At 42.6% G+C, this 23492-nt stretch overlaps 1 protein-coding gene across 1 annotated transcript in view; it reads right to left on the bottom strand.

The window, feature by feature from the left end:
• LOC136866310 (paired box protein Pax-6) overlaps positions 1–23492 on the bottom strand; it is a 653040-nt gene that overhangs the window by 161762 nt on the left and 467786 nt on the right. The window contains exon 6 of the mRNA XM_067143153.2: positions 859–1010. Within this exon, the coding sequence (XP_066999254.1) occupies positions 859–1010 (152 nt within the window). The remainder of the gene's footprint in view (positions 1–858; positions 1011–23492) is intronic.

The following is a 23492-nucleotide window of genomic DNA, read 5'->3' as shown; positions in this document are numbered from 1 at the left end:
TCACCGCCAAAATAAATAGAACTTCAATGGAATGGCTGCACACCATATCACCACCACGCAAGAAGGACAAAGTCCAACTTTCAGCGAGAAAGGCATGGCGACAGTGTTCTTTGACATGGAGGGCCTGGTTCACGTGGAATTTATGCCGAAAGGCACGACAATCAACTCGGCTTCGTACTGCCAAGCACTGAACCAATTGCATAAGGCAATTAAAGAAAAGCGGCGGGGAAAATTGAGAGCTGGTGTGATTTTATTGCACGATATCGGAACACCTCAGACGGCCCACCAAACGTCCGAACTGCTGCAGCGGGTCAGCGGGTCGGTTGCGCAGTACACGGTTGATGGAAGACACCTGCACAAACAAAACATCACTGGTCCTATATCCATAGATCAGAGAACAATCTTGTTCTAAGGATGGCAACATCCTTCGTACAGTCCAGACTTAGCGCCTTGCAGTTATGATGTGTTCGGTAAGCTGAAAAAGGATTTCGGTGTACGAAGATTCCGAAACGATGAGGAGGTGAAAGCAGCTGTATCCAGGTGGTTTCATAGCGCTGGAGGTGATTTCTACACATGCGGGATCGAAAAGTTGGTTCTGAGAAACGTTTACAGTCTCTTGGGGACTATGTGGAAAAGTGAACTTATATTGTATATTGTCATAGCCGTGTTGCCTATGTGTAGGTGGTTTCATAAATGGTCAAACTTGGAAGTGTAACTTACTTTTGATTCGCCCTCCTATGAATCTCGGTTCTGAGTGGATGAGATATTTGACGCAGTGATCCAGTTTCTGTTTAATAACTTCAGTGACTAATTTGTTCCGTACACCTCTAGGATATCCAAAGCCATGTACATACTCACCAGGGGTTGGGTCGCGGCCAGCCCGTTTGGCCGTTGAGAATGCGTAACTTGTCGTACACAGACTCCGCCGGCGACGGGACGGACGGAGGCTGCGTCTGTTGCTGCTCCTTCTGCGCCGCCAGGTTGCGCAGTACACGGTTGATGGAAGACACCTGCACAAACAAAAATCACTGGTCCTATATCCAAAGATCAGAGAACAATCTTGTTCTAATTTTATAAAAGGAACCTATCAACCACATGATTGTCCTTCCTGTAGAGTGACTTCTGCCAGCTTATAGTATGTTTAGCGAGTAGCGTCACTCTCCCTGTCCAACGTTTAAGGCAGTTTCGGGGATGGGTGTTGAGGATTAAACCCTTAAGATACTTTTGAAGCTACAGGACGAGTAAGAAATGCCTAGCCTGCCTGCCTTGGACCCTGAGCTTTCCCTGAACCCTTCTTGTTGATTAATGCACAAATTACAGTTTGAGTGATCTATCACAGTGAACAATAAGTGACATTGTGAGTGGTCTATTATAATTTGCTTTTCTATTGTTGTTATAGTTGGCTTGTGGATTGTGTGTGTGATTATTTAGGCCTTGTTATATAATCCAAACAGTGTCTAACAGTGTTCTTGGCTGAATGGGCAAGACCCCGGTAGCCAAACATAAAAAATCCCTTTTTGCAGAATACGCAAACTTGCAGCATTCGAGCCGTGTTAACATGACCAAAGTTTGGTACTACGAGTTTCTGTTCTTTCCTCCTCGCCCTCACGTGGCAACCGTTTGAAAAGAAGAGCGGGCAGAGCCTCTCTTGTTACCAAACACACTATAATACAGTTGGTAATCCATGGCAATTCCATGTTTAACACGCATTCATTGTTATTCAGGAAATAATGTTCAGATTTTTAAAATGCCAAGGAATTACGTGGAAGTATTTTGTCAAATTTGTATACCTCGATATTAATTTCTGTAATTTAATGGGATGTTGCATTTGAAATACTACAACTCGTTGAACATTCACATTATCACACAAATAATTTAATGACCTATATCGACAACTTATTATAGAGCCATTAAGACATTCTTTCAGAAAGTTTCTCTTAATAGTTATCTTTCAAATATATTTTTCTAATTTTTCCAGTACTAATTATTTCAAAGAGTTAAATTACTTTTGTCAAAAAACCTGTTGATTATGTAAATAAATTAAACTAAGATGAAAAATTTTACGCAAACATTTCAGTAGTTTTAGAATCATGATTGAAGCCTAGTGTAAAAAGAAACGTTAATGAGTTACACACATATTGCAGACCGAGATGTATCAAATTACGTACATGGACATTTACAAATATATTATTTTTCAAATAGAGCATTTTTAAAATCACCTTATTAAAGACAGAAAGAAAGGAAGTAAGAAGGAAATTGAAAACTGCATTTTCACCCGCCTTAAGCGTACAGAAACTTAGAAATTAAGAACAAAACAAAAAACCCATGGTACAACAGCCCCGAAGGTCCATGGCCTACCAAGAAACCGCAACTCAGCCCGAAGGCCTGCAGCATACGAGGTGTCGTGTGGTCAGCACGACGGATCCTCTCGACCGTTAATCTTGGCTTTCTAGATCGGAACCGCCATCTTACCGTCAAATAGCTCCTCAATTGTAATAACGTAGACTGAGTGGACCTCAAATCAGCCCTCAGATGCAGGTAAAAACTTTGAAATTACTTGTCAATATTATCTGCGTTTGAAATACAGTGTGCTTAGAAAAAAATGCACATTTTTTTCTTGCAGGTTATTCGGAGGGCCCTGAATATATACGACGTCAAAATAATGTCATATTTCAAAAATTAAAAAGAAGTTGAAGATTTGATGTTTGTAGCTCGGGCAGTATTTAATCCTGAAAGACTGGGCTTTGGTGGCATACATTACAATATTTTCCAGTGTGAAAACGTTCGCTTCTTGAACGTAGAACGTTTTCAAACAACTTACGCATGCATACTACCTGAAGCTACGATGCAGTGATATACTTAGAATTGTTTCTTGCACATTACGCATGCATACTTTCTGAAGCGACAGTAAAGTGATGCGTCAAACTGCAATACAGTGATGTACTTTGAATTGCTTCCTACACATTACGCATGTATATTGCTTAAAGCTGCAGTGAAATGATGCACTTGCGAAATGTTTCATACAAATTAAGCATGCATCTTGCCTAAAACGTTATACGGCGGGTGGTATGAACCGAGAGGCAAATTAAGCTACTTCCTACCTCACAAACATCGCAGTCTGCTTCAAGCTCCTCCCTTGGATAGACAATTTGGTGAATTTTAAAGAAGTGGTAATTTACGAACTGTGGACACTTATCGCTACCTTTCGTAAAGTTATTTGTTATTATCTCCCAAACCATGTAGGCTATAAATATCCCCCTCATGGAATTTCTATCATGTCATATTATAATCCTCGAGGGACAGTTGAACCAAAAAGTATGAATATTATCATGAACTCAGACTCATCCGATCCGTATGAAACGGTTGGTCTAGACAAAGCAATCTCTTTAGAAGAATCTGGATTCAATTCTACCTATGCGGTAAATATTATCGGTAACAGAGGGGCATTTAGAGTTGTTCTTTTGTTTACTCAGCTTTGAATGGAATTAAATCAGAATATCGGTAGAGTTACGGATAAAACTGTTTATACATTGTTCTCTTCGACAAATATAAAAATACAAAGGAATATTTGGAGAGACGAAGCTAATAGTTTTTTAAACTTACAGTGGGATTATTGTGCGAAAACAATTTGGATATTTGCCCAGGATCAACTAAAGCATGCCATTTGAAAGTTGGAGTAGAAGTTGTTAATCCGAAACAGGTGAGAAAAATATTTCGTGGTTTACCGATTACATGGTATTACCTTTGGTTGATAATAATTATCAGTACCGAGCGAGTGGCTGTGTGTTTGGGTCACTTAGCTTGCATTCGGGAGATAGTGGGTTCGAACCCCATTGTTGGTAGCCCTGAAGATGGTTATCTGTGGTTTCTCATTTTTTCACCAGGCAATTCTGGGGTTGTCCCTTAATTAAGGCCACAACCACATCCTTCCCACTTCTAGTCCTTTCCTATCCCATCGTTGCCATAAGACCTATTTGAGTCGGTGCAACGTAAAGCAACTTCTAAAGAAAACGGAAGATCTTTCCTTACCGTGATGGGATAAGGCGCGACATCTAAAGGGGAGCAACCTCTCTCTGATCAAAACTGATCTGTTGTCTTGTACTCTGTCGAAACCTGGACTCTTAATAAGAAGGTATCGAGAAGCCTTTGAGATACGGTGCTGTGTCGAATGTAAAAAAATAAGTTGGACAAACAGGATGACCGACGCCAAGGACATAATGAAAAGGGGGTGTTCCAGGGAGTCTGGGAACGCTAAAAATTTTTATATACCTTTTAGAAAGTGCAATGTATTTGCGAGTACTTCATAAGATGAAGTCATTTGCTGATTGACCTATGCCGGAATTGGCACTGTTTGTGTAATCATGTAATCATGTAACGATGAACAGTAAACAACATTGAATTTATCGAGCAATTCAGAAATTAAGCTTCAACTTCTACTGAAACGTAAAAAGTTGTGGTTACGAACTGGATTGTTTATTACTGGGGTAGGTAAGAATGCAGGTCAATAATGAGGAGCTGGTAAGGGATAGACAATATGTATTACCGACAAATTTAGTGGCTAGTATTAATGTAAAGTTAGGAATTTATGTTAGCAGGCGAACAATTAGCTGTTTTTAAACACCTTACAACAAGTACAGTATAATAATAATAATAATAATAATAATAATAATAATAATAATAATAATAATAATAATAATAATAATAATAATAATAATAATAATAATAATAATAATAATAATAATAATAATAATAATAATAATAATCATTAAAAGCCACGTTCCTATGGTTCGAATTAGGCCTAGGCTATACGTAAAACTGGAGTCATGTGGTTATTATCAACAATCAAGTGAAACTCCACTCTTGCTTGCTTAATAATACTATGTTCATAAAGTGGCGATGGATGTGTCCTATTACAAGTCCGTAAATCTACAATAACACTACAAGTGCTTTACAAATGTGCATGTCTCAAAATGTGCAAAATTGAGGTAAAATGTCACGCCATCGGCCCCTCCCAAAGCAAGATTCTGAATACGTGCCTGACTAACGCATAGATGTTGCACAATGTACAAGAGAGGAGGTACTTGATAAATCAGATTAGGAAGAGAGAGCTCACAGCTCACGTGGATAGATAATATACTTCGGCATGACATTTTGATGACCGAGTGACTGAAGAAAGAAGCAATCCCCAGGAAAACCAAGAGAGACCTCCATAAAAAAATTCCTTGAGAACATAGGACTGCGAAAAGGCCAAACGTATTGATTAAGACCAAAGCAAGTGCAGAAAACTTATCACAGAGGCAAACCAATCACAAGTTTGAATATCTCTTCCTTTTTAAACCTTACTTTACGTCGCACCGACACAGATAGGTCTTATGGCGACGATGGAATAGGAAAGGGATAGGAATCGAAAGGGAGCGGTCGTGGCATTAATTAAGGTACAGCCCGAGCATTTGCCTAGTGTGAAAATGGGAAGCCATGGGAAACCATATTCAGGGCTGCCGACAGTGGGGTTCGAATCCATCGAATCTGTTGATGAATAAATCTACCTTTACCATAAAGTCCAAACTCTAGAAATTCGTAACAGAATAAAGATTGGCAGCATTCACGAAGCTCAGATCTGTTTTGACCAACCAGAATGTGCCAGTTAATTTAAAGTCGAAGGTATAAAACACATACATTCTACCAGTAACAGCTGACGACGACTCTAACAAGGACAACTGCTCAAACTACAATTCACACAACGAGCAATAGAGAGAGAGACACGCTGGGTGTTAAATCCAGGTACAAGATTAGGTCAGAAATGAAACAGCTTATAGCTCATGGCCTCTCAAACGCCCGAAATCTCACGCGTGCTGAGGCTCAGAGTTTCTGTGCACAGTGCATCGGACCCACTCGGCTCGGCTCGGACCAACGCTTCGTCTCTGGGCTACTCCGCTAAGCGCGGCTCACCTCGGCTCGGATTTGAAACGCTACGGAGCGAGCAAGACAGGCGTGGGGAAAGAGAGAGACAGTGCTATTGCTCCAAATCGGGGAGTGGGGGTCTGCACTCTGCTCAACCAAGCGAAGTCGTCTTTTGCATCGTGCACAGTGCATGCACTCTGAGAGGTCCTGGATAGCTTTTAGTGCCGGGAGTGTCCGAAGACAAGTTCGGCTCGCCAGATCCAGGTAATTTGATCTGACTCCCGTAGGCGACCTGCGCGTCGTGATGAGGATGAAATGATGATCAATATGTCACACACACCCAGCCCCCGTGCCAACGAAATTAACCAATTAGGTTACAATTTTCGACTCTGCCGGGAATCGAACCCGGAAACCTGTGACTTAAGACCAGCACGCTAACTATTTAGCCATGGAGCCGGTCTTAGGTCAGAAGAGAAACGAAGACGAACGCACGTGGCAGACGTCCTATACAGAGTTGCAAATTTATAATTAAAATGAATGTGAGTAGGGCATGTGATCTGACAAGACTCCATTCGATGGACCTCAAAGACTGATTTTACTGGAGACCATGGGAATGTAATAGGTATTGGAAGATCTCGGAAGAAATGGTTGGGGGTAGGTCTTCCGAGATCAGTTTGTTGGGTTTGATCCTGGTGCAGTCCAGTGGTATTTGAAAATGGCGAAATACGTCAGCCTCGTAGATTTACTAACACTTAGAATCTTGCACGACAAAGTTCCAGCACAAATGATTATTATTATTATTATTATTATTATTATTATTATTATTATTATTATTATTATTATTATTATTATTATTATTATTATTATTATTATTATTATTCGTCTGAACAGCATCTAACAAATAGGTGGAACGTGATGATACCAAGCGGCTCAAGACAAGGGAAGAATATAGGAAAAGCTTACATTCACATGTGATTCTTTTTGAGACGTAGAAGAAGAAGACTTAACAGAGGCTACCGATATAATTCATAAGTCTGAATTCCGGCTCCTTGGCTGAATGGTCAGCATAGTGGTCTTTGATTCAGAAGGTCCCGAGTTCTATTCCCGGCTAGGGCAGGGATTTTAATGCTAAAGGATTAATTCCTTTGAGTGGGTGTTTATGCTGTCCCTAACATCCCTGCAACTCATCCTCTACACACAACACTATCCTCCACCACAATAACACTGTAGTTTCCATACATGATAGTTGCTGCCCACCCTCGCCGGAGGATCTGCCTTTAAAGGCTAGAAATAGCCACATGAAATTATTATGTAAGCCTAATGTATTTACATTGCAAATAAATATGTTTGTATCGTCTGGTGACCAGGGTCTTAGTGCAGGGGAAACGTGTGTGGACGCCGTCTTTTTATCAGAGGGGAATTGCTTTCTCCATAGAAACGTCGTTTCCTACCTCTGCTAGCCCTTTTTTCTTAGTTAAACTTTTGACATCGTTGTCTGAAATCTGCAACAATTAACTAAATAACTGGGATAATCCTAAACATGCTGAATTCACTACTGGTTTCAATAGCGTAGCAGGATTGTCCGATTGGGGGGGGGGGGGTTATAGTTACAAAATGGTGATAGGACATAATAAAGTTGTTTGTACGTGTGTGGTGCGCGCATGCATGAGTGTCATTATAAGGACACTGCTACAAGTGAAATAGGTTGATACCTAATCAAACTGCAGTACACTACAACATCTTACATTAAAATACAGAACGTTTCTTTTGCTAGTGGCTTTATGTCGCACCGACACATACAGGTCTTATAGCGACGATGGGATAGGAAAGGGCTAGGAGTGGGAAGGAAGCGGCCGAGGCCTTAATTAAGGTACAGCCTGGTGTGAAAATGGGAAACCACGGAAAACCATCTTCAGGGCTGCCGACAGTGGGGTTCGAACCCACTATCTCCCAGATGCAAGCTCACAGCTGCTGCGCGCTTCTAACCACACGGCCAACTTGCCCGGTAAAAAATACAGAACGAGAAGAATATGATCAAAGTCAAGAATTTAACAGTGAATGGTATGTTCAGATTGCAATCTAAAATACAATTTTCAGGGCTTCTTAGAAAATATATTCAAGAGATCTGTTGGTGTTACAATTATGTTTTTGTGAACGTTCAAAGGAGCCAACCCACTGAGTCGAATTTCACTTGTTTTTTAAATTTATGTTTATATTATTTTGTAAATATTTCATAGGAGGGGGTTTCCAACTCCCCAGTAAACCCCACCCCTCTTGGCTACGCCAGTGACTGGTTTGTTCCGGTGGCTATCATCAATATTTAGGCAAATCCCTCCACTTATTTTGTTTGTTAGAAATTAATTCCTACTTATGCTTTTTATTTATATAGTGGGCGATTCCTCAAATATTAAGGTCCAGGATATAAGTACGTGCTTTGAGATTTCAAGTATTATTGTAGTGTATTCATAGCCGGGCTGAGTGGCTCAGACGGTGGCTTTCTGACCCCAACTTGGTAGGTTCGATCCTGGCTCAGTCCGGTAGTATTTGAAGGTGCTCAAATACGTCAGCCTCGTGTCGGTAAATTTACCGGCACGTAAAAGAACTTCTGCGGGACTAAATTGCGGCACCTCGGCGTCTCCGAAAAACGTAAAAGTAGTCAGTGAGACGTAAAACCATTAACATTATTATCATTAGTGTATTCATATAGCGAAGAGACACCTTACCCAGCTGTCATAATGAACTTGACTCCTTGGTCTTCTGGGGACGAGCTTTAATGCGTACGGTGATGGCGGTGGTTTAAAATCGTGTAAATCGCGGAACATAGCAAATCAAACTTGTGCATAGGCGATACGTACATACTATAGACAACCCCGTTAGGAAGAATATTCTGAAACTGACATGATGACAGAAACGCAGGCGTTTTACTTCTTCATAAGACTGAAGCCCTCTCGAGCTGCACAAGAGAGCTACCCTCAGCCGTCTCGCAGTCTAGAGCGGTCTACACAACCACTTCTTACTGCTTTCTCTGTGTCGAAGCTCGTCATCTGTTTCGCTGACGTGATGTCACGTGGCGCTGCCACAAAGCCCCCTGTAACCCCCGGGGCGCGCTATTCACGGCCTCCTTCTATTCTTTACAAGAGTCTTTTTTCTGTTTTTTTGCTTTTGCTGTCATATCGAAAGGTTGAATGGTTTACATCATACGCTATGACAGAAGGCACAACATATTGGCTCCCTCAATACCTCGGAGACGAATTGGCCTTTCCCATGGAGGTCTTAGCTGGACCACCTCAAGGGGACGTAGACAGTCCTTTGTTTTTGCACTGCCGCCAGCGCGCTGCGCCATTCACTACATTGCTATATGAGCAGGTATAGAAATACACACTCATTGCGAGTACAGTGAATTTTTGAGGGGAAGCAGAGAAAGGCAATACAGTATTAGAGAAATATACGCAAGTACGAGTGGGACAAGCAGGAAGCCAGAGCAATGATGGATTCGAGTAATGAGACAGCACTCTAATTTGCAGAGACTGAAATCTACGTCTACATTAACTCAGAATGTTGCGTCATAAATTACGGTGTGTGTTAGGAGCTGACTTTACTTCGAATAATATCAACGTAAATTCATCCCGGACAATAAGGAATGTACAGCGTTATTTTTGAACGTATTACATTCTTTTTAACCTCATTCGCCATTGGTTTCTTGTAGTATATCGCGAGAGAGTTAGCATCTGAGAATTACTACTCAAATAGCAGACGAAGTGTCAGAAGACGGCCTTGATTCTGCGAGATCGTCGTATACCCTGAAAGTCTACGATATATAAGGGTGCTGAGCTAAAATTTTGCTTCCAGTCATTTATACCAGGCTGTTCTTTTTCTTTCCCCATATTCTTTGGTCACTTGGTATGCCTTTCCGACCCGCGGAAGTATTAAGTCAGCCAGCCCTAGTAAATACTTCATTTTACAAATCAAGCAACCGAGCAAGTTGGTTACGCGGTTCGTATCACGTAGCTGTGGTACTGCATTCGACTGATGGTGGGTTCGAATCCCACTGTCGGCTCTACTTATGGCGACGGCCGCTAACTTTCCCAGTCCTAGCTCCCTCGCATTCTTGCGCCATCGAACACCTTCGATATGTTAGTGCGAAATTAGACGACGAACATATATACAATATACACTGAGTGACGGGAAGGGGTGTCTCATTAGTAAATGTCCCGTGTATAACCCCTGAGCGTTGCGGCTAGCTGCGGCGTAGCTTAACAGTCTGTCACAGACACTAGTGTCGTGAAGACGAAAACAAGTTACGAGTTAACCGACTTTGAACGTGGGATGATCATCGGCGCATGGCGCATTGCGGAGATTACACGCGAATTCGGGTTTCGGAGGTCAACATTATCGAGAGTGGATCTTCAATATCGCAGAGAGAATGTTACCACCCGTGTAAACCGCCGCACGGGAAGACCACAGGTGTTTAACGAACGGATATCACGTCGTCTTCACAGATCCATACTGGGCGCTCGACGAGCGACTGTGAGTCAGATCACCGCTCAGTTGAATATTGGGAGTCAGGAACCCATTTCTACCAGGACTGTAAGGAGGCAACTGCACCACATAGGCTTCACCAGCCGACGACCAACTCATATCCCTTTGCTGACACCTCGACACAGAGCTCAACGATATGCATGGGCCTTGAACATTGGCAATGGACCATGGAAGAGTGGAAGCGTGTGGTATGGTCCGATGATTCCCGGTTCCAGGTGTATCGAGCTGATGGGCGCGTGAGAGTGTGACGTATTCCCCATGAAGCTATGGATCCTGCGTGTCAACAAGTTTGTGTCCAGGCGGAAGGTGGTTTAGTTCTAGTCTGAGCGGCGTTTTCATGGTCGCAATTAAGCCCCATTGCCCGGCTGCAGGGAGCGCTGACCGGTGCACGTTATGTGGACATTCTTTCAGACCATCTGCATCCCTTTCTGGGCCTAGGGTACTCTGATGGAAATGGCATGTTTCAATAGGACAATGCACCATGTCGCCGCTCTGTGGTAGCACACGGGTGGTTGGAGGAGAACTCCATGGATTGGCCCTTCAGATCCTCCGATCTTAATCCAATTGAGCATTTACGGGATGCTGTCGATGCTCGTGTACGCTCCATGAAACCCGCGCCTGCTACACAAGACCAGTTGTGTGTACGAGTGGAAGATGCGTGTGTTCAGATCCCTCCAGAACGATTCCAACACCTTGTAGAGTCAATGCCTCGCAACATTGCTGCCGTTTTGAGGGCTAGCGGAGGCGCAACTCGTTATTAACATCACATTCCGTGTGTTTCCATGACTTTTGTCCTCTCAGTGTATATTACAATGCAAGCAATATGTAACCATTTATTTCCTGATCGATAGCCACGGAAGCTCTTGTACGCGGAATTTGAAATACATGGACGTGCATTGGCCTGTATTCGAACTGCGACAGCCACTTTATTTTCGCACCTCTAATAGCTTTTCTTGGTTATTTTATACTTTTGCTTGTTGACGATGCTTGTTGTTTAAGGGAACCTAACATCTAGGTCATCGGACCATTTCTATATACATATTTCTTTTATTACTTGGTGTCGTGCTTTCACGAGGCATCGGAACTCACCCTATCAGTCATAGAACGGATGACAGCTACGTTAATGCCTCGTAATAGGAATCCTCAAATATATAACAAAACGTAGCATATCGGTAAGAACGAGTACTTTGTTGATGTTACTGGTCATGATACTTATGTGAGAGCCAAGGTCATAATAATCATCAGTATAATGTAGGAAAGAGTGCTTGATTATAGGACCATTACAGTTATGACCGTTGTAAGCTGTAATTGCTTTGGAGCTAGGACTGATGTGAGTACCCCGAGATGTAAAGTTCTAACCGTCGTGGATTAACGAAGAAATTGTGAAAAACAATACATGGAATGAATGCAATCAAAACCTCTTACTTAGAGTTCGGGTATATTGATAATTAAATGTCTCTCGGGGTCCGCCTCTCTGGTGTAGTGGTTAGTGTGATTAGCTGCCACCCCCGGAGGCCCGGGCTCGATTCCCGGCTCTGCCACGAAATTTGAAAAGTGGTACGATGGCTGGAACGGGTTCTACTCAGCCTCGGGAGGTCAAATGAGTAGAGGTGGGTTCGATTCCCACCTCAGCCATCCACGAAGTGGTTTCCCGTGGTTCCCACTTCTCCTCCAGGCAAATGCCGGCATGGTACCTAACTTAAGTCCACGGCTGCTTCCTTCCCTCTTCCTTGTCTATCCCTTCCAATCTTCTCATCCCCCTACAAGGCCCCTATTCAGCATAGCAGATGAGGCCGTCTGGGTGAGGTACTGGTCATTCTCCCCGGTTGTATTCCCGACCCAATGTCTAACACTCCAGGACACTGCCCTTGAGGCGGTACAGGCGGCGAGATCCCTCGCTGAGTCCGAGGGAAAGGCCAACCCTGGAGGGTAAACAGATTAAGATAAGAAGATAAGAAAAGTCTCTCCGAGAGAAATGTGACGTTTTGGAAGGAATAACTACTGTTTCTTTTTTATCGACATCTTTTGCAATTCAAAGAAGTAGGATCAATGTTATGCAATTGAAGCGAAGTATTGAAGTTCAGTACCTAATGCACAACCTTTCAACTACTCCTTACGCTACTGTTTCTTCACCTGACTTCATATTTGCTGATAGGGCGTGATAGCAGAGTTAAATCATCACTGGATTCTTACTAAGGTGGCCGTGGTTAGAACTCCACTCAACTCCAGCGGGATTTGAAATGGTGAATTACGTACCTGAGGTCCGTATTCCATATAAAAATGGAGATCACACGACTATGATCACAATGCAAACTGTCTCGTAAAAGTACAAGGTTTATTTATTACACACACAGAGTGTATTTGAAGTGATGTATGGTCTAGACTCTAGAACTTCGAACAAGGATGATGTTACGTGGTGGAATACAGTACAGTAGGATAAACTGTATTCGTATTGTTTATAGAGGTGCTTGTGTATTGTGGCATGTAACATCATCTTTGTTCAAAGCTGTAGACCAGGCATTATGTTTAATAAAAGTTACTGTCAACGAGGTGTAAGTGAAGGCGTGTTTCAGTTATTTGGTAATAACTACTGATGGGACTGGGTGTACAAACGTGTAAAGCACACGACGTGTCCATGTGTACAAGTAATCATGTCAGTAGTGAAACATCAACATACGTTTTCCATTATCTCGCGAACGGTTCGATTTCGACCAAATGTTCATTGATGCACCTTTTGATTCTCCTATCCTGTACTATCCACCTTTTGGCGGCTTGTGATATCATTTGTCATACACCCTGAATAAGGGGAGAAAGTACAGTGAGCCTTCTGGGAGTAGGGTTTGAACCCAAAATCTCTCCAATGCAAACTTGCAGCGATACTACCTCACTACGTGGCTAATTTTGAATACACTGGTGGAAAATGAAATCCCAATACAAAGTACTTGTGCTTGACAAACGAAATTCGGGAGGCGTGTTTGCACATCTGAAAGATGACGCGTATTAAAATTTGCGCACCAGTGGACGAAGAGTGGTGCTAGTAGAGCCACTATGATCTTGCAAAGCAAGTTTGCTTTAAATACGAGCTGTACACTTCGTGAGCGTTAGTCATAGTCCGGTGTTGACGTTGTGAGGAAGGTGTGAGTCAAACATGTCTTCAAGAAAACGAAGAGGGCAGTATCAGCAGCTTACTGAGTTTGAACGAGGCCGTGTGATAGGGCTACGATAAAGTGGGTGTTCTTTCTTTGCCAGGGATGTATCTACAGTGTATCGTTGTTTGCAACACTGGTCACAGGGAAGCACTGTCTGAAGAAAACGGGTGTCCGGCCGTACAGGACTCACTACGGAGAGGGAAGACCGCCGTATTGTCTCCATGGCTGTGGTGGATCGTACTGAATCTGCAGCAGCCATTAGAACTTCGGTTGACACCGGAGTAACACAGGAAACTGTAACAGTTCCGAACCAGACGTCCTGTAGCTTTCACGCTCCTAACTCCAAATCACTGCCATCTGCGACTTCACTGGTATCAAGCTAGAGCTTATTGGAGAGGATAGTGGAGACCTGTTGTGTTAAAAGGTGGGAGCCGTTCCTGTCATGGTGTCAGTGATCGCCGTAGTTCGGTAAGGAGGAAGCCAAGTGAACGCTTGGAGCCATGCTGTCTGTGACGTCGACACACTATACCTCCACCGGGAGTTATGGACCGTGGAGCGATTTCCTATGACACGAGGAACACACTCCTTATCATCCCAAGAAATTTGACAGGGGATTTGTACGTCAGACTGGTGACTGAACCAGTTGTGCTGTCATTCATTCGCAGAATCCAATGGGGCGTTTTCCAACAGGATACCGCTCGTCCTCATACTGCTGCTGCCATCCATCGTGCTCTGCAGACTGTCGCCCAGTTGCTTTGGCCTGCGAGATCATCAGAACTTTCGCCCGTTGAACATGTATGGGACATTATGGGACGACATATACAGCATCATCCAATACCAGCATTAATCGTTGCTGATTTGACTTACCAAGTGCAATAGGCGTGGAACTCCGTCCCATAAAATTACTTACGGCACCTGTACGATGCAATGCATGCACGTTTGCATGCTTGCATCCAAAATCGTGCCCTACAGCGGTTATTAATGTACCACCACGCCACATGTCTTCTCTCGCATACTTGAACCTGTATACTGGAAACTTTAATGACATGAGTATGTTACCTAGAAAATCATGCTTAGCCTGAAATGCATTCCTTTAAACTAATGTCTACCTTGGTGTTGGGACTTCATTTTCTGCCAGTTATTCAGAAATGAATGCCCCTGGAATCTTTAAAATAAAAGTATAATAAAGGCATAATATGCGAGATCAGTTCGCCCATTTGGAAAATAAATTACAAGGCGAGGCGCTTTACATTTGTGAACATAAGCTGGGACATGCAAACCTTTAGATACTGGTCACGTGCCTCTTTTTACAATACTCCTCTTAGATTTTATACTTCGCCTATTGACTCTTGTCTTCCCCAGCAGATATGAAAATATCTTCATTTAATTTCCAATTAAAGGATTTATCATCAGATTGCTCACTGATATGGAGTAAATACCCGTTGCCTCCCACGTCGCTCTTTGAACCACTGTACGATATTATTGTCAAGCTATTTATGGCATGCGTTTATTAACCAGGAAGACTTAATGATTTTTCCCCCCTCTGATATTTTCGCTGGAGGGCAGGGCTGGTGTTTGTCGGCTCCCCTATGAGCTAATTACAACATTCCAGTGGCAGTTCAGCTCGGACAATGGCCTTGTCCTCCTCCCGCACCTTGTACCTCCCCATTCACACTACACGGTCACTCCAAATCAGACTCACTCTCAGCAAATAAACTTCACCTGTTTTAGAAAATAGGTATGGTCTGGAGCAAGTAGGTTAAACCCATCCTTTAGGATAATAGGAGTAATAGGATTCTGGCTCAGTCCGGTGGTATTTGAAGGTACTCAAATTCGTCAGCCTCGTCGGTAGATTTACTGGCACATAAAATTCCGGCACCTCGGCGTCTCCGAAAACCGTAAATAGTATTTAGTGGGACGTAAAATAATATTAAAATTAGTATTATTAATAAGAGAAATAGAGGTATCAACGATAGCAGATTAAAAACCTATCATGTGGATATTTTCCCAGTCTCACTGGCATTAAGCTCAAATTACTATGCACTCTAGGGTCTCAAACCCATGCCCTCATATGGAGGCATTTTCATAAGTCATACCAATCGTGTTATATTCGTATCATCCGAGCATGTGGGAGTGGTAAAAATAGTATGTACTATTTGAAAACTTGTATCACACTGCGTGCGTTAGTGGGTAGTTAACAACACACGAGAAGGTTAGTACTATAGTAAGCTTTTCTCATCGGTTGGCCAGCAGGCGCGCCCAGTTTATTTGCCTCCCGTTGACTCATCACTTCCCCTTACACAGCGCACTTCGCAGTTCAGGTCCGTGCTTAGAACGTGTATTAAGTGTTGATCTGTCGCTCCGACTGTTCTCGAGTTGTGAAGTGTTACTTAGGGGTATAATTCTCATAATACCTCCACATGTGTGCACGGTAGAGGAATGGGTATTTATGTACGATAATTAAGTGAAAACAGAATCTTGCAGGGAAGTCGTTAGGCGATTTGTAACACACTTTCCAGATGTACTCCCGCCACATAGAGAGAACGTGCGGAAACTCGTAAATAAATTGAGAGGAACCGGTTCTTTAGTCGATAAGAACTGAAGTGTTAAAAAACGTGTACTTAACGAGGAAAAGGTAAATTAAATCGCAAAAAAAAAGATTAAAACATACGCCTAAGATGACTTGGATAAGAAGCTGCGGCTTCGAAGAGCTCAGCATGGCGGGGAACGAAAATGTTAAAATTGAAACCATACAAGGTAACTTTAGTACACGAACTGCATTATTATTTTCTTCATTTTAATTGTTATCTCATGTTATGCACGGATAAAGTGAGAGAAGTACTGTCCTTGTTGCTACGGCGCGGAGCGGGGAGTGATGAGTCAACGGGAGGCAGATAAGCTGGGCGCACCTGCCGGCCAACCGACGAGAGAAACTCGCGGTATATCCGAGTGGCGGGAAGACGCTTGAGACACGAGTGCGGGAAGAAGTGGGTATCGTCGATCTCCTGAGTAGCCTATGCATGCTGCGTCGTACCTTGGTTAATTCCTTCTTTTTCTTTTTTCTTTGCAAGATGCTTTACGTCGCACCGACACAGATAGGTGTTATGGCGACGATGGGACAGGAAAGGGATAGGAGTGGGAAGGAACTGCTCGTGGCCTTAATTAAGGTACAGCCCCAGCATTTGCCTGGTGTGAAAATGGGAAAACACGGAGAACCATTTTCAGGGCTGCCGACGGTGGGGTTCGAACACACTATCTCCCGAATACTGGATACTGGCCGCACTTAAGCGACTGCAGCTATCGAGCTCGGTGGTTAATTCCTAAGCTACAAACATAGAGCTAGCAATAGTTCCTTGAACGTGTTCGTTGGTAGAAAGTGTCTGAAGTCTTGTAACTGTAAGAAATAAATGACAATAGTTCTGTTCGTTACTTTCGCAGAGTAAGGATAACTGTAATGCGGCAAAACGAAAGTGAGGAATGACAGTACACATTCGGGAGCGAAATGTAATTTTTATTTGCTTTAATCGTATGGTGATTATAACATCAAATTCATAAGTCCAGATCCAAGTTTTTCACCCACTCTAGAGCACCTTCTGAAAGATGAAGCAGGTCTCCGGGCCTTCCGGAGTGAGTGGGCATGAAGAGGGCAGCCCGGGATGACATGGCCCATGGTCTACTCCTCTTAACTGCATTCACACATTGTGACCAGGAAGTCGCACAGGCACATCTTTATATCACCATAACAAACCCGACTGCTAAGGCAGCTAAATAATGCAGCCTTCCGCTGAAAACTAACCATAATAATATTAGGAAGTAAGTGATAACTGTGCAAAAGGTAGCTTATTACTGACAGATTAATAATCAGATGTTAATTATTATTATTATTATTATTATTATTATTATTATTATTATTATTATTATTTTAATACAATTTGCTTTACGTCGCACCGACGCAGATAGGTCTTATGACGACGATAGGAAAGGAAAGATCTAGTGATGGGAAGGAAGCGGCCGTGGCCTTAATTAAGGTACAACCTTGCCCGGTGTGAAAATGGGAAACCACGGAAAACCATCTTCAGGGCTGCCGACAGTGAGATTCGAACCCACTATCTCCCGGTTGCAAGCTCACAGCTACTGTACATGCACCTATCCGCATGGCCTATCGGTATTATATTCATATTTTTAATTATGTTTTTTAAAGCAGGATGCAACTATGTTACTATAATGAGATGTGATCTCGCCGAGTAAAACTGCATGAGAACCAAGCTACTTATTGTAGAGAATTCGGAAGATATTTTATTTCGAGGATACAATTAGCTTTGAGGTGGAGGTAGTGTTTACTGTTTTACCGAGCTCGATAGCTGCAGTCGCTTAAGTGCGGCCAGTATCCAGTATTCGGGAGATAGTAGGTTCGAACCCCACTGTCGGCAGCCCTGAAGATGGTTTTCCGTGGTTTCCCATTTTCACACCAGGCAAATGCTTGGGCTGTACCTTAATGAAGGCCACGGCCGCTTCCTTCCCACTCCTAGCCATTCCCTGTCCCATAGTCGCCATAAGACCTATCTGTGTCGGTGCGACGTAAAGCAACTAGCAAAAAAAAGTGTTTACTGTTTTAAGAGATTATAAAAAACAAACTACCGAGAGAGTTGGCCGTGCGGTTAGGGGCGCGCACCTGTGGGCTTGCATCCGGGAGATAGTGAGTTCCCACTATCGGCAGCCCTGAAGATGCTTTTCGGTGGTTTCCCATTTTCACACAAGACAAATTCTGCAGCTGTACCTTAATTAAGGCCACGGCCGCTTCCTTCCCGCTCCTAGCCCTTTCCTATCCCATCGTCGCCAAAAGACCTGTCGGTGTCGGTGCGACGTAAAGCCACTAACAAAAAGAACTTATAGTTTTACATGATTGTTGATATAATTATAGACACGGGACCTCCAGTATTACGTGGAACTGGAAACACAACGACGTAACTATTGTTCTCAAGAATCGCACATCACATATTCATTGGCCAGGATAATGGAAAATACACTGAGATGAATATCCTTTCTCAACTCTATTGATGAGAAAAAATGAAGGTATTGATGAAAGAAAGCGAAGAGCCACGAAATGTGTCATTGTGAAATATTAGTTAAGACTCCCAAACCCAATACCAATGAGATAATAATAATAAAATAATAATAATAATAATAATAATAATAATGGCATGTGTTTTTCTTAGTTGTCAACTCAGAACTCAGGAAACTGGAACTGAAAAAGCGAAGGATCCTCAGAAGGATTATGGGTCCCATTAAAGAAGGAGATGGGTACAGAGTCAGGCACAACAAGGAACTGTACAGTAAAATAGAGAGCATTACAACAGCTGTGAGGAAGAGAAGACTAATTTTCTATGGTCACATAGTCAGGATGAACAGCCAGAGACTCACTTCAAGGATCTTCAACACTGTATCTAGAGGGAAGGCAACAAATGCCAAATGGACAAATTTAGTTAGGAAAGACCTACAATACCGAAACATTGATAACATTGACATTTACAACCGAGATAAGTTCAGGAAGTTAATCAAGACATCTGAATCTCTCCAGTCACGAACAGCTAAATCAATGCGTTCAGGAATAGGAGTGAAATGAACTCAATAAAGAAACGGCATCTATAGCGCTAGAATGAAGGAATATTGGGCTAAGAGGAAGAAAAAATCTCACCAGAGTTAAGAACCACGTGGTCCATCGCAGGCCTAAACGAAGAAGAAGATAATGGCATGTGGCCTCCGAAGAGGTCTGGTGCAGGTCTTTCGACCTGACGCCGTATAGCGACCTGCGCGTCTATGAGGATGGGGCCCTACCTATGATCAGTTCTAATGGTAAAGATCACACACACACACACACACACACACACACACACACACACACACACACACACACACACCAAGCCCCAAAGTCAGTGGAATTACCCAATGAAAGTAAAAATCTCCTACCCGGCCGGTAATCGAACCCAGGACGCTCTGGACCAAAGGCCAACACGCTAAGCATTTAACCATAAACATAGAGCATATCTTGACTATGGCATAAGTAAGTGTAAGCAAATACAGACTCACCTGAAGACCTCGTGGTCGACAGTCCACTGTCGCAAACTGGGACTTCATACTGGATGTCTGAAGAGAAACTGTTCTGTCTGCTACATTTCCTTTTCTGTGCCGCCCTAACACGTGTGGCCAATCGCAGCGTGTGATCCTAAGCCTAAAAAATCAGCTGCGGTGGACCAGATCAATAACAGAGGTCCACTTCCAGTTGGAAACAATTCCTCGCAGTGTCAACTACCATCCCTGACATCCCACAATATGACAGCAGCAGGCGATCAAGCCAGTTAACTTAGTACCGCTATAACAAGAAACGAGTTCTGGAGAAAGATGCCTCCATTTTTGTCATCACCTACGAGTATTTTATAAATATTATTGTTCCGTGAGATTTACACAAGTGCATGCACAAGTATAGTATAGTGTATAGACTATAGCCTACAGAAAATTCAACATATTAATTTTTCAGAAAAGCTGACCTCGATAGCTTTGATAGTCGTCGTGCTTCTGTTCCTAAGATAGTGGATTCTCTCCCAGGTGAGGTCAATGCCACTTGATTAAGTTTAAGTGCGTATCTTTAACAAATTCGACTCATTGTAGAATAGGTTAAATTACTTATGCCAGACGTAATTTGCGCATTTACAAATATCAATTAAATATTAAACAAATGATATTATATAATAATAATAATAATAATAATAATAATAATAATAATAATAATAATAATAATAAAACAAACCAAACCCCATGGCACTACAGCCCTTGAAGGGCCTTGGCCTACCAAGCGACCGCTGCTCAGCCCGAAGGCCTGCAGATTACGAGGTGTCGTGTGGTCAGCACGACGAATCCTCTCGGCCGTTATTCTTGGCTTTCTATACCGAATAATAATAATAATAATAATAATAATAATAATAATAATAATAATAATAATAATAATAATAATAATACACAAAATTGTATTTAGTATATCTTCCGAAACCTTATCAATTCCAGCTGCTTTTCTAGTTTTCAACTTGTGTATCTTATGTGAAGAGACTTAGGAGCTTATATAGTAGCATAAAGGAACGAGTCATATTCCAAATCGTAAGCATAGGCTTTCATCCATAGAAACAATGATCTACCCAAATTCACAGTGCTAATAATCAAAGTGGTCCCTGGTTCTAAAGAGAAACACTTGTTATGAAATATAACTGATCTTATTAATCAGCGTTGAACTGATATAATTGACTAAGAAACTGTAAATGAGCATGTCCCAAGCCATAAGCGCCTGTGTTCTTTTCATATACTGTCCCGCAGCACATGTCTCGCATGTCCGCACATTGCACAATAATGGATAGACTGAACGTTTGAAGCATTAACCACTTGTTCGTTTTGTATTATGTGCGACTGTTCGCACCAAGCCGCATCTCCATACTAGCAGCGACATTGCCTAGTTTATTCTTCTCCAGTCGTCAGCACTGTCACTAGTTGTTTCTCCTTTCCGGTATGTCCGCTGTTTTCTGTTTCAGCTTCAATGTTATCTTCAAGAAAATCATGTTGCACTTCAGTTGTATTAAGTTTCCAAGGACTCCACATTTTGGTTCACAAATGCGCCCATAAAACCTGCACACTTATATGTTTTTATTATTATTTATGTTTACAATTGGCTTTACATTGCACCGACACTGATGGCTATAATGGGATAGGAAAGGGCTAAGAGTGGGGAGGAAGGGGCGGTGGTCTTAATTAACTCACAACCCAAGAATTTTCCTGGTGTGAAAATAGGAAATCACGGAAAACTCTCTTTAGGGATGCCGACAGTGTAGTTCGAACCCACTATCTCCCGATAGCAAGCTCACGGCCAACTCGCTCGGTAGTTAGATGTTACAAGAGCACCTCTGACTGTAGGCATGTGTAGAGGACACGTGGCAGAGAGGTACCTAACCTTGCTCTGCATGAAAAATATATTTATTCGTCGAATAGCTGTTTCAAGAGATTAACGCTACGAAGAATGTGTGAATGTAGACTAAGAGCCTATGCTATTGTGTGGTATTAGGCAGTGTGTACGATTGAAACTATTTGAATGTACTGTAGGTTTAGGATAGGTCTGTCCGGATTTTAAATACGTAGCCTACTATCCAAGAATTTCGTTGAAATTAGCACGTAAATTTGTGGGGAAAGAATCTCACATAGAAGGTATAGACCTATTACCAGCACTAGTACTCTCCTAGGAGCTTAGAATGTTAGAGTTTCTCAATCTATTGTAGAGCGTAACTTCAACGCACGGTAACTAATATCCTGGGTCAGTAAAATCAAGCAAGCTTGTATATTTACTTGAGTGGTGATATCATCATCATAGCCACGGAACCTACAATTTTACATGGAATCACAAGGGTGTGATTTTTCATTTTAAAAATTCTACATGCATTGGCCTAGATCTAAAACGTGGCCACCTTTGTGGGAAGCCGGTGAGTATACTACTGCGCTATCACACTGAGTAGGTAAGGGTTATACTGCCCGAAGGCAGGTCCGAACCTCCGCAGAGGTGTTCCTGAGCCGGAGTTCACGTGCGGTAGGGTGGCCAGTTCCTTTCCGCTCCTCCATTCCCTTACCCCCCACCAACAGCTTGTGGCAACCCATCCAACTCCTGACCACGCCCAATGTTGCTTAACTTCGGAGATCTCACGGGATCCGGTGTTTCCTACACGGCTACGGCCGTTGGCTTCACACTGAGTCAGTACGATAATAATAATAATAATAATAATAATAATAATAATAATAATAATAATAATAATAATAATAATAATAATAATAATAATAATAACTGTAGACTACTGGTTTATTTCCCGCTAACTAGTTTTACGGTTTCGGAGACGCTAATTAGCCGAAAATCGTCCTGTAGGAGTTATTTATACCGACAAGAGTCTGGAGTATTTGAGCACCTTTAAATACCACTGGACTGACCACTGACCAGGATCGATCCTACCAACTTGGATTCAGAAGGCCAGCACTCTGAGCTACAGGATACACAGGTTATTTTATGCAAATTAAGAGAAGAAATTCCTTGATCACTTGAAAGAAGAACTATTTCCTGGTCTTGAACTCAGACGCGACTCTGTACTCCCCCATCGTACTCAAGCGAGCGCGATGTTCCATTGGATGCGCAAGAAGCGCCCTCGCGTGGCGTGGGGAGTCGACGGAGGAAACATCAGAAACAGTTAAAAGCTGAAATGATTCAAGATGTGAGTGAGGGTTGCGAGTGAGGGGCGAAGAGGAAGGCGTCACCCTTAGGACCTCTCCTGTTCATTTGATATTGTAATTCATGTTATAGTGGGTGAAAATGCTGAAAAACCACGATCAGTTCCCGCCCCTTGCGTGCATCCAATAATGGAAACATTTTTGCTTGTCGTGTGTAGGTCATACTATAATTTATGTTATTGTGATGTGTGTAGTAGAGAGTAATGTAAAGGTGTACAATGTGTGATATATATTTGGATATTACGGCGTCCTGTCTGAATCCAATATCGCTTGTTTGTGCCAAGTTTCTTCTACATACCGTAGTTTCTTGCACAGTACCGCTTGGTTAAGTTGGAATAAGAAAAGTAGTTCTTCCAATTAACGTTTGAGAATTCTTGTCCCGGTGATTACTGCCCAAATAATCATCAAAATAACATAATGGCTAAGGTTTTGGCGTCACGGTGGCAGTGGAAGTCATTTCACGAGCCGGCTGCCCCTGGCGCAATAGTGCTAACTCCAAATGTCTCACCTCTGTAGATCAGAGTGTCGCCCACTCCATCCCAAGATCGCGGGTTCACACACGGCAGAAGTAGCTGGATTTTAGAAGGGCGGGGGAAGGTC

This window comes from Anabrus simplex, chromosome 3, assembly GCF_040414725.1.
Source record: "Anabrus simplex isolate iqAnaSimp1 chromosome 3, ASM4041472v1, whole genome shotgun sequence".
Classification (NCBI taxonomy): Eukaryota; Metazoa; Arthropoda; class Insecta; order Orthoptera; family Tettigoniidae; genus Anabrus; species Anabrus simplex.
This window is presented reverse-complemented; position numbering and strand designations above follow the sequence as displayed.